Raw genomic sequence first — 12472 nt, forward strand, 5'->3', positions numbered from 1 at the left:
GAAGTCAGGCCACAGAAGGTCCATATTTCAGGTAATTTGCATATGATGATTGCACCCTTTTGCCAGCACTTATCAAAACCTATTGCAATAACTTTTAGCAACTTATTCAAGGGAAAAATAACTTAGATCTCTGGTGATTTTTTAGTATTTCGGGAAACGCTTCCATTTGGTCCATTTTTAAGATATCTGTTGAAACAACTTTCAGTTTCATCCTTCATTACAAATGTTCATAGTAATGGAACTTAGCAAGGTGCTAACCTTCAGTCACATATCACATACCATCACAGGTCCATTAAATATTTTAAGAAGGTATAAAATGCACAAGGCATCAAGACCAGACTCTGAACAACAGCAAAATGAGCCTAAACCAGGCACTTTATAGGATGTTAAGAACTTTTCAATTTACTTGGAGTATTGGGGGGCATTCATGAACCAGACTTAAATTGTACCAAGGTGGTAAATAACTGTTGGGCATATTTTTCAATGCAATAGAAATTCATGACCCATGCAAATTTTGGTTACTCATAAGAAAGCCCAATTTCAAAATATGCAAACCCCCTGCAACATTCCAATTACCAAGCCTTGCATGTTGGGTGGATTGAACATTTTTTGTGTGAACATGAGCAGGTCCTGAGTTATTTGAGTGCTGCTGTGTGTAAGTAATTTTGAAAAGAAACCACTTTAAAAAATGCTACTAAAACTGAATTTCATGTCTGAACCATGGGAGACCATCAGAACATCACAAGGCTTCTTGTCTAACAAATACATCTTTCAGTCTTTGTGTGTTTGCAAAGTGTTGTAAGATTCATTGCTATTGCTACGCATCAAAGGTGAATTTATTAACACAGTCTACAAGTCTTGCCCCATTTGAGTTTATAATTCAAAGGCAGAGCTTCAGTTGAACTTAAACCGAAGCTGATTAAGCTGAGAATTTAACCTCCACACCTTATGCTAACATCAATATCTAAATTCTCCACATGCTTCTCCCTACATTTTCTTTGGTACTGACTAGGAGAAATTTTTTAACAATCAAAGCTTCAAGAAATTATATTCTAGTTCCTTCTTAGTCTTTTGTGGCTTTTTAAGTTCAAGTTGTGTGGAATTCACCAAGAAGAAAGTAAAAATCAAACCAAACATTGCCCTCACAAAATAAGTTTTATTCAAACATAATGAAGGATTATTAACATTTATTTTGCTGCCTCTTCCTCTTTTGCAATTTGCTGGATCATTTCCTTGCGTTTCTGCTCCAAACGTTCCTCTCGTCTTTGCTTCGCAGCCTTGTTTTTCTGGCGGCGAGCCTCAGCTTGGTCACTGCAATGAGACAAAACATTTAACTTTTATTATCCTTAGACCCTTAAGTAACTTCTCTTAACTAATAGCATACATTTTTTTGTTAACTGTTCCTCAAAATTCAGTGTTTCATCAAGACAATATCTCCAGATTGAAACTTTCCTTGATTCTTATTAACTGTCTGCATGTCACTCAATGTAAGGAGAATTTATGTGCTGGTCACCCTTAGAGAGGAGTGTTTCCTACACTTTCCTTGCGATGTGGTAGAATGAGGAACATGAATGTCAGAGGAGCCCAGGACCAATTCAGTCAGTAAGCACTCACTGATCAGTCAGAACAAACTCCTTTAATTGTTTTACGCACGCTTAGTCACCCATCCTCAATGAAAATGAGGCCAGGCCGGCTTAATAGTGTGCGACACAATTGACAGTGAAATAACATGCCAATTGAACGGTTAAGTTCATTAAAGAGGTCATTGTAAACTTAAGAAAGACAACTGTTCTTGGGAAAACCAAAACATAAACTAGTTGATGACCAGTTATAATTAAACAAGATGATTTGGTTTTTTCAACTGAAGTGTTCGTAAGAAATGGCCACCCTAAAGAGGTTACAAAGCTGATGTTTCAAGCTTCAGCCCTTCATTATTAACTCTGACAAAGGGCTATTGCTCAAAACATCACCTTTATAGCCTCCCTATGGAGGTAAATTCACATCATCGACTCAGCTGATGGAACCAAATTATCTTGTAATAGTCCCTCCCAGTCCACCAATGCAGCACCACAGTTTCTTTAGAAACTTACCCTGTTTATAATTTAACAAATAGTCTTGGAAAAAAGTTTTACTATTATTGTAACCTGAGCAAGATTACATTGTACTGTAAAGTTGTATTCACAGAGAAAAAACAAAACTCCTTAGTTTGGCTCCAGATCTAATACAGTCAAACCTTCATTAACCAGAACTTGGTTGTCCTGATTTTTCAATTATCCAGACTTGCTTCTCTGGTCACATTATTTAAGAACATTTATATTCATATTTCAACTACCTTGAATCTTGATTATCTGGACTCTTGATTAACCAGACTATCAGGCAAGTCCAGATAATCAAGGTTTGACAACACAATCACCTAATATGCACAGGACTTTCCTGCAATACCAAATCCATCTTTGAGAAAATTTTTCTAACCACAAAAATGGTTGAAGACAAAACACCCACCTGAGGAGTTTGGCACGTTGCTTCTCAGCCTTCTTCCTGTGGATGTATTCCATCAAGACCCTCTTGTTTTTGAACACATTACCCTTAGCCTTCATGTACAGATTATGGTACATGTGGTTGTCAATCTTCTTTGCCTCCCTGTATTTTCGAAGCAACCTCCGCAACACCCGCATACGTCTCATCCAGATGGTCTTTTCAGGCATACGAGCATTTGCCGTACCTTTCCTTTTACCATGGCCACTGTGCCTACCCTTCTTTCTGGCTTCATCTGCCTTTCGAACACGAGCGCGGCTGTGGATGATCTGTGGCTTTTTGATGATCAAACCATCTTTGACAAGCTTACGGATATTCTGACCTACAAATAACAATGAGTTCTTTATCATTCCTTCAATCACTGTCTAATGAAATGAGTTTTCTTCATGATAACAACATGCAACATAGAATTTTTAAATAATATATCTTACTCTATGCCTGGTTGACAGAATAACTGCTGATGAAAACTTACCACACACTTCACCAATAAATTACAGAATAAAAATAAACAGAAACAATGTCAACCCCAAGTTGAATTTTGAGATGTGGAGACAATTCATAAAGGTGCTACTTTCAGAGTGACCCACCTAACAGAACAAGTTTAGCCTTTGGTCACATGGGAAATTTTATTGCAGTTAATCATTTTACTCCTAGAAGTGATAAACACATAACTTCTCCCTATAAAACCCAAACATTATCCCATTATCCAGCAAACAGTTAATGAGAATACTCAAACCTATCAGTTAGAATTTGTTACCTTGATCTAACACCAAATTCTCTTAACCAATTTAAAAGGAAATTTATAGAGGCTAGAGGGGAGAATTAAAAATTAGGTCATAAGAGTTAAATGATAAAGGAACTGAGATTTTGAGATTGATCACTGAAATGAAAAGGGTCAAAAGTTTAATGTTTATCTAAGATAAACAGGCAGGAGTCCTCAATTGGGACATTCCAGGCTAACTAACAATTCTATGAACTCACAAAAATTTTACCCAGGGAAAAAATGATAAATCAAGATCTCAGACAAAAAATTAGCCCCTTGAAACAGCCTCATAAGTCCTTAAAGTCAACCTAACTCAGAGCAGTCACAACTTACGTGAGTTGGCATTGGCAATTTCGTTTGTCTCATTAGGATCCAGCCAAATCTTTTTTTTTCCACATTTTAGGACACTGGCTGCCAGCCGCTTTTGCAGTCGCAAAGTACTGGATGAGAAAATCAAACAAGGTCTCTAAGCATTGTTTGCTATGTTAAACAGGGTGTCCCTGAAACTATGTGTCATACATTTTTCAGGATTGCAGTTTGTACTTCAAGATAAAAGAAAACAGTATCAAAACTATACAGAATACAGTGCCAGTTCTTATTATCTCATTCCTGCAGGATTTCTTTAAGCTAAAACCCACAGGCCCTGCATTCTGCAGTTACCCCTACAACAACCTACAGCAACTTGAGGGTTTTTTAGAACACTTCTACCACAAATATTTTTAACCCTACATACAACTCAATCATTCAACAAAAACTTAAGCCTAGTTAGATGCAAGGAGTTGCTAAGCTAGGCATGTAGAACTTATTCAAAACACCGTGATTGAACGCTCAAATTTATACAATTGTTATCTCTGAGTGTAATACAAGGGTAACATCACCATACATTTGCTACGATAAAAACCGGTTACATAAAACTGCATGACAGCAAATTGCTGTTCATCAATTCGTAATAAAAATATGAAGAGTTTCATTTTAGGCCTTATGATAAAAAATTTTAATAAACGAGAGTAAAAAACTTAATCTACTGTTCTCGTACACAGAATTACAAAGAAACAGATCGACTCTTCCAAACCAAGACACATGTAGACTTGAATATATCAAGTTTACTTATTTTCACGTGCACTGGTTCTAAATCGAATTTCTACGTGTTCCACCCCTTTTCTACCCAAATAATCCAACAGTGGCGAAGAGAAGTTCTTCTCTCTCAGATCCAAGCCCACTATGTAAAATCAGAGCCAATTTAAAGAAGCAAACTTCGTCAATATAGTTCAGAGGTAAATTTCTTCCCTACCTCATAATGGCGGCGATATGAAAGGGAAGAACGTGGTGGTGCAATTGCCTATTTGGGGGGTAAAAACATTTCTGCCGGGGTTTCAAACATTGCTCGCAGACACGAACATTTGTTTATTGTGCACAGCGGGTAAACCCATTGGCAGTAAAGAAATTCACGTGGAGTTGTAAAAGTAATAGAGGTTTACCCTAAAATTACAAGGTTTTAATACTCAAAATGCCAAAATCAAAACGAAATAGGGCAGGTAAGTATCCTCAGATGTACTTAAAGTGTAATCATGTTGGTAACGAGGAAAAACAGTGCCAAATGATGTAGTTTTTCCGAGAAAACATGTACCTCTAAATTGTAAAAGAGGTTTTTGAAGATAGAGTATTTTAAAGGAAGATCTAGGAGATTTTTATTCTTTCAATTACTTCTTCGATCTTTCTTTTAATTAAACTAGACGTTCTTTCTGAGGCAGTTTGACTTGTTTTGCGCTTTTTACCTCGTTCTTCAAATAACCCTTTCTTTCTTTTACAGTTTCACTGACCAAAGCAAAGAAAAAGGGCTTGGAATTGAAAACAGGATTGGTTAAGGAGGTACACTGGCTAATGGTACAGCTATCAACATAGCTATTGATTAGTGTTTACAGCTGATTTTCTGATGGAAAAATTATGTGCCACGAATTTGATTTGTTTGTGAAATAGATTCAAGAGTGCGTGGATAATTATGCCTTCATCTACGTATTTTCTGTGGAAAATATGAGGAATAGTAAACTAAAGGAAGTGAGAAATGAATGGAAACATAGCAGGTAAGTTGACTGATTGCATAAGTTATTACTTCTGCATGATATCAATTGGTATGAATTCAGATGGTGGTTATCAGGCAATATACTCCCTCAGACAAGCCCTCTGCGTGATTAAGTTTATCCTCAAAAATTTTCAGGATTATCTTTGTTACCTCTCATGTTAAGTAGAGCGCTGGACTGTTGTGCGGGAGGCCGTAAGTTCAAACCCGGCTGGACCAACACTCAGGGTCTTTAATTAACTGAGAAGAAAGTGCTGCCTTTGTAATAATATCTGCAAATGGTTAGACTTTCTAGTCTTCTCGGATAGGGACGATAAATGGAGGTCCTGTCTCCTGCAGGGTTGGGTTAGGAGACGTTAATTTCCCATACATGAGATTACTGTGTGGTGGATGTCCTCGCCAGGGTGGGATGGGTGGGTAAAAAAGGGGTTAGGTGTCAATTGGAACGAAAGTTCTGTTCCTTTCTCCTGCCATTCCTGTGGCGAATGAATTAAACTTAATCTTAAACTTAAACTAAAACTTAAAAAAAGTGTGACATGGAAGAAATAGTGGAATTATGTTACCATACATACATTTTGTATTTTCTTCTCTTACAGGTTTTTCTTTGGAAAGAATAAAGTCATGACGATTGCCCTTGGTAGAGAAAAGGAAACAGAGTATAAAGAAAACTTGCATAAGATAGCTAATGTGAGTAACAACTGAAAAAACAGACTGCATTTTGACTGACTACTGCAATAGCCATAACCAACTTTCCTTCTTTGCAGTCAAACCAATTTCACACCCATGTTGACTAAAGAATTGAGGTTTGAAGTAGTGGATGTAACACAGCAATTACTGTTGTTATGGTAAAGTTATATGAAAATCTTGTGAAAAAAGTTTTTGGGGGAAGGTTGTGGAAATTCCTGGATAGATTTTCTCACAAATTCAGGATTTTCCCTTTTAATAATGCCTTACTGCTGAGTGAATTTCAACAAGTTGAATTTAGCCATTTCAAATTGTGAAACTGCTAAGTTTACTGCCGATTTAGGAATCCTTTGGTCAACATAAGTGAGAAACTGGTCCCACTGCAAAGAAGAAAAGTTGAGTTTTGAGCACTTTGAATGTAGTCAGTAGGTGTTTTGAAAAAAAAAAACTGTTTCCAGCCACCTCAAAGCTCAACTTGGTCTGTTGATAGCCAATCACATTCTAGAAATGTTTTTAATAATTCTGAGTAATTAAGAAAACTAGCAAACTGTCCAAATACAGGGGTAAATAACTTAAGTAATTTTCTTCTCTTTTCCAGAAATTGAAAGGACAATGTGGATTGATGTTTACAAATCAAGCTAAAGAAGATGTAGTGAGGTAAAACATTTTCAGGGTGGTCTGCCAGTAAATCAGTTAGTCCGGTATTTGATCTTCCTGTACTTCAATCAACCTCTTAGCTAGTCAGTCAGCCAGGTAGTCAGTCAGTCAGTCAGTCAGTCAGTTAGTCAGTCAGTCAGTCAGTCAGTTAGTCAGTCAGTCAGTCAGCCAGGTAGTCAGTCAGTCAGTCAGTCAGTTAGTCACTCAGTCAGTCAGTCAGGTAGTCAGTCAGTCAGTCAGGTAGTCAGTCAGTCAGCCAGGTAGTCAGTCAGCCAGGTAGTCAGTCAGTCAGTCAGGTAGTCAGTCAGTCAGCCAGGTAGTCAGTCAGCCAGGTAGTCAGTCAGTCAGTCAGCCAGGTACTCAGTCAGTCAGCCAGGTACTCAGTCAGCCAGGTAGTCAGTCAGTCAGTCAGCCAGGTACTCAGTCAGTCAGCCAGGTACTCAGTCAGCCAGGTAGTCAGTCAGTCAGTCAGGTAGTCAGTCAGTCAGCCAGGTAGTCAGTCAGCCAGGTAGTCAGTCAGCCAGGTAGTCAGTCAGTCAGTCAGCCAGGTACTCAGTCAGTCAGCCAGGTACTCAGTCAGCCAGGTAGTCAGTCAGTCAGTCAGGTACTCAGTCAGTCAGCCAGGTAGTCAGTCAGTCAGCCAGGTAGTCAGTCAGTCAGTCAGGTAGTCAGTCAGTCAGTCAGCCAGGTAGTCAGTCAGCCAGGTAGTCAGTCAGTCAGCCAGGTACTCAGTCAGTCAGCCAGGTACTCAGTCAGTCAGCCAGGTACTCAGTCAGCCAGGTAGTCAGTCAGTCAGCCAGGTAGTCAGTCAGTCAGCCAGGTACTCAGTCAGTCAGCCAGGTACTCAGTCAGCCAGGTAGTCAGTCAGTCAGCCAGGTGGTCAGTCAGTCAGCCAGGTAGTCAGTCAGTCAGCCAGGTGGTCAGTCAGTCAGCCAGGTACTCAGTCAGCCAGGTAGTCAGTCAGTCAGCCAGGTAGTCAGTCAGTCAGCCAGGTAGTCAGTCAGTCAGCCAGGTACTCAGTCAGTCAGCCAGGTACTCAGTCAGCCAGGTAGTCAGTCAGTCAGCCAGGTGGTCAGTCAGTCAGCCAGGTAGTCAGTCAGTCAGCCAGGTAGTCAGTCAGTCAGCCAGGTACTCAGTCAGTCAGCCAGGTACTCAGTCAGTCAGCCAGGTACTCAGTCAGCCAGGTAGTCAGTCAGTCAGCCAGGTAGTCAGTCAGTCAGCCAGGTACTCAGTCAGTCAGCCAGGTACTCAGTCAGTCAGCCAGGTACTCAGTCAGCCAGGTAGTCAGTCAGTCAGCCAGGTAGTCAGTCAGTCAGCCAGGTACTCAGTCAGTCAGCCAGGTACTCAGTCAGCCAGGTAGTCAGTCAGTCAGCCAGGTGGTCAGTCAGTCAGCCAGGTAGTCAGTCAGTCAGCCAGGTGGTCAGTCAGTCAGCCAGGTACTCAGTCAGCCAGGTAGTCAGTCAGTCAGCCAGGTAGTCAGTCAGCCAGGTAGTCAGTCAGTCAGCCAGGTACTCAGTCAGTCAGCCAGGTACTCAGTCAGCCAGGTAGTCAGTCAGTCAGCCAGGTGGTCAGTCAGTCAGCCAGGTAGTCAGTCAGTCAGCCAGGTAGTCAGTCAGTCAGCCAGGTACTCAGTCAGTCAGCCAGGTACTCAGTCAGCCAGGTAGTCAGTCAGTCAGCCAGGTAGTCAGTCAGTCAGTCAGTCAGCCATGTAGTCAGTCAGCCAGGTAGTCAGTCAGGTAGTCAGTCAGTCAGCCAGGTGGTCAGTCAGTCAGCCAGGTGGTCAGTCAGTCAGCCAGGTGGTCAGTCAGTCAGCCAGGTAGTCAGTCAGTCAGCCAGGTAGTCAGTCAGTCAGCCAGGTGGTCAGTCAGTCAGCCAGGTAGTCAGTCAGTCAGCCAGGTAGTCAGTCAGTCAGCCAGGTAGTCAGTCAGTCAGCCAGGTACTCAGTCAGTCAGCCAGGTACTCAGTCAGCCAGGTAGTCAGTCAGTCAGCCAGGTGGTCAGTCAGTCAGCCAGGTAGTCAGTCAGTCAGCCAGGTAGTCAGTCAGTCAGCCAGGTACTCAGTCAGTCAGCCAGGTACTCAGTCAGCCAGGTAGTCAGTCAGTCAGCCAGGTAGTCAGTCAGTCAGCCAGGTAGTCAGCCAGGTAGTCAGTCAGTCAGTCAGTCAGCCATGTAGTCAGTCAGCCAGGTAGTCAGTCAGGTAGTCAGTCAGTCAGCCAGGTGGTCAGTCAGTCAGCCAGGTGGTCAGTCAGTCAGCCAGGTGGTCAGTCAGTCAGCCAGGTGGTCAGTCAGTCAGCCAGGTGGTCAGTCAGTCAGCCAGGTACTCAGTCAGTCAGCCAGGTACTCAGTCAGTCAGCCAGGTACTCAGTCAGCCAGGTAGTCAGTCAGTCAGCCAGGTAGTCAGTCAGTCAGCCAGGTAGTCAGCCAGGTAGTCAGTCAGTCAGTCAGTCAGCCATGTAGTCAGTCAGCCAGGTAGTCAGTCAGGTAGTCAGTCAGTCAGCCAGGTGGTCAGTCAGTCAGCCAGGTGGTCATTCAGTCAGCCAGGTGGTCAGTCAGTCAGTCAGCCAGGTAGTCAGTCAGTCAGCCAGGTGGTCAGCCAGTCAGTCAGGTAGTCAGCCAGCTGTCTATTCATGAATGAGTCAGTACCTCTTCTTGTCTTGTATAAGTTCTCTCCATGTGTGCTTTCCAGATGGTTTAATGATTACAGTGAGCTGGACTATGCCAGGTCTGGCAATGAAGCAACAGATGATGTCATTATAGATGCAGGTACAAAACTTATTCTGAAGCCTAATTTGTGCATTCAGTTTCTTTACATAGTCAACTGAATAATATGGAGAAAATATTAATTTTGTTTTGTAGGTCCACTGGAACAGTTTCAGCACTCCATGGAACCTCAACTTAGACAACTCGGACTTAACACAACTCTTAAAAAAGGTACCTTACATACTTGTGCATACAGAAACAATAGGCTTTTTCATTGTCATCATCATTTTTTTTTGGGGTGGGGGTAAAGGAGGTTCATCACATTAATAAATGGGTAATTTCAATAGTGGACACTGCTAAACTTGTGTCTTCTACAGAGAGGGCATTGCTCCTTTGGACACCCCCCCCCCCTCCGTACTAGGCATGTTTTAGGGAGGGGTTGACTACTTAAAAATAGACCAAAGTGTGTCTTTAAGTGATTCATTCTTGGATGTGATGCTGATACTTAAGAGTTTTCCCCCCCCCCCCCCCCAAGCAATTTTTCAGGCTCCGTGCAGTATCTGTTTATACTGCTGAGTAAAGAGTGGTACAGTTGGGGTAAAAATCTTACACAAGAACACAATACTGTGGTTGCACCAGACCCTCAAACCTGAACCTCTTGACAAGAGTTCAGTACATTAGCTATTAAGTTATTGCATTTTCTGCTCACAAAGCACCAGTGTAATTCAAGATCATTTTGTTTGAAGGTATCATAACACTTCAAACTGATTTCCAAATCTGCAAAGAAGGTGACACCCTAACCCCAGAACAGGCCAGACTCTTGGTAAGAAACTCCATTATTCATTCTTCATACATTAGTAATTTAAAATTTTTTTTTTTTCTTCAAAAAGTCAACTAGAGACACCACATCCAGGCAACTGCATATCATTAATAATGGTAACAACAACAATTTAACATTTATATTGCGCAAACTACTATATAGATAATCAGTCGCGCTTTTACAATCAGTTAAGGTGAGATTGGACGTCAGAATTCATCAGGCACAATATGCAGCCACTTCAGTCCATGTATTGATCTCACCTTCCCTCCCCAATTCACCCTAGATTAGACACTACACAAAGATATACCACAACACCGGGCACTACGTGCCCTACTCTTTTCGAAGAGTGTGTGGGTTCTTTAACGTCCCACAATTTTTATCACATAGAAGGGCTTGCGAGACGGGACCTCCATTTATCGTCCCTATCCAAGAAGACTAGAAAGTCTAACCATTTGCAGATATTATTACAAAGGCAGCACTTTCTTCTCAGTTATTTAAAGACCCTGAGTGTTGGTCCGGCCGGAGTCGAACTCTCGACCTCCCACACAACAGTCCAGCGCTATACCAATTGAGCTAACCAGGAGGCGGTAATTGAACTAAGTGGAGTGCAATTTGGGCTGAAATCATATGCGTGATTTCAAAATTGAACGAGCATGCAGCGCGAGTTCGATTTGAAATTACAAGTATGATTTCAGACCAATTACCACTTTATTACATCCATTTTGAAATCGCCCAAATACAGGACTTGGTCAATTCAAATATTTTGCTGATGCAGTACTGAGCCGGTTTTTAAATAGCAGAACCGGAAACGCTTTTACATCTTATTTTGTGTGCAAAACAGAAAGACTTTGACGTCATGTGTCAAAAACTCAGTCAAGCATAAAATGATGCGATTTAAAGCAATAAATGGTGCAATTCATGAATAATTCGCACCATTTAGAGCCAATAAGATTACATGGACCACCAGTGATTTCAAAATAGATGTAATAAAACTCTTAACCCTTTGACCCTAAAGAGTGATGAGCATCTAATTTCTCCTTACAATATCACCCCTGAATCACACAGTAAGGTCATGAGAGTAAAGGAAATGATCACCCACTAAACAAGCTCTTGATTGTCAAACAAATTCTCCTTGTCAGCATCTTAGGAAATGTATAGAGAACAGTATCGAGAATATGCATTCTGATGTTAGGGTGGAAAGAGATTAACATTCCCTTAGCCACCAACTGACACAATATTAATGTTTAGCACCAAAATGGACACACTCCAAACAACAACTCTAACAAGCAGCGTATTTATTTTCTTAATATAATGCTATAAATATTTCTAAATCATATCTGTCTAGTTTCCTATTTTTTTTTATCAAAGACTATCTTAACAAAGTTCATTCAAACTTGATCTTGTAAAAAAAGACTATCACACTACATTTTCTGCAGAGCCATATATAACAGCAACATGCTTTGTGGTATTTGATCAAGTAACTTTAGATCTTCACATGCCGCAACAGACAAGTAACTTTCGACTTAGAATTATTTTAGCTGGTGTTTCTTGTTTTAGGACAGACAAACAGCTAACGCTCAAAATGTCAGCTTTGGAAACTCAATGGCCAATTTACATTTACAAGTCTGTTGATAAAACCAAATTATCTTGTAATGGCCCCCATGGACGCAGCACCACAGTCTCTTTCAAAAACTTACCCCCTTCATTTAATAATCATAGATTGTTCTTAGCCTTTAATGAAAAGTGAGAGAGTTTAAAAGTTTCAGAATCTAATTCCTTTCTTTAAGTACATCTTACTCTGAAGATGTAAATGAAATAGTATCAGCTGTGTAAAGTTGACTAAAAATATGTACAATTTATGTATTCTCTTTTGGACAGAAACTCTTTGGAAACCCACAAGCTGAATTTCACATCACTCTCCTGTGTATGTGGTCTCAGAGTGGAATATTTGAAGAGCTTACTTAGACTGTTGAATTTCTCCAAATATTCAAGAATTACTTGTAAAATAAATTTTGAAACTGGTACTAATAAAAGACACAGTAACTTTTATATACAGCGTGATGTTTTGAAATTTTCATTTATATTTTTCTTAAACCCCAAACAGGGCTCGACACTAACTTTTCAACTTACTAGCCAAGTGGCCAGTGACATGTTGTGATAATTTCAGTTTGTTTACCATCCAAACTGGCTAGTGGAAATCCAAAACCACTTGCCAAAACAGTATTTCTACTAGTCCA

General features: G+C 40.6%; 2 protein-coding genes across 3 annotated transcripts; one reads left to right on the top strand and one right to left on the bottom strand.

Moving 5' to 3' along the window:
• Positions 1-1136: 1136 nt before the first annotated feature.
• Positions 1137-4671, bottom strand: LOC111326583 (large ribosomal subunit protein eL19). The gene is made up of 4 exons (XM_022930595.2): positions 4590-4671; positions 3632-3738; positions 2503-2857; positions 1137-1311 (listed from the first exon to the last, which is right to left on the bottom strand). Exons 1-4 carry the CDS (start codon positions 4592-4594, stop codon positions 1188-1190), a joined length of 591 nt encoding a protein of 196 aa, XP_022786330.2. The 5' UTR covers positions 4595-4671; the 3' UTR covers positions 1137-1187.
• Positions 4672-4697: 26 nt separating this feature from the next.
• LOC111326554 (mRNA turnover protein 4 homolog) lies at positions 4698-12284 on the top strand. 2 transcript variants are annotated; one of them, XM_088748729.1, is made up of 9 exons: positions 4698-4833; positions 5109-5167; positions 5276-5379; positions 5972-6062; positions 6658-6716; positions 9402-9478; positions 9572-9646; positions 10162-10238; positions 12114-12284. In XM_088748729.1, the coding sequence occupies exons 1-9, from the start codon at positions 4806-4808 to the stop codon at positions 12198-12200; spliced, it is 657 nt and encodes a 218-aa protein (XP_088604855.1). In that variant the 5' UTR covers positions 4698-4805; the 3' UTR covers positions 12201-12284. The 2 variants fall into 2 exon arrangements, with proteins under 2 accessions (XP_088604855.1, XP_088604856.1); XM_088748730.1 differs by lacking the exon at positions 12114-12284 and adding an exon at positions 10726-10932.
• The last annotated feature ends 188 nt before the right edge of the window (positions 12285-12472 follow it).

The sequence above is a fragment of the Stylophora pistillata genome, chromosome 2 (genome assembly GCF_964205215.1).
Source record: "Stylophora pistillata chromosome 2, jaStyPist1.2, whole genome shotgun sequence".
Classification (NCBI taxonomy): Eukaryota; Metazoa; Cnidaria; class Anthozoa; order Scleractinia; family Pocilloporidae; genus Stylophora; species Stylophora pistillata.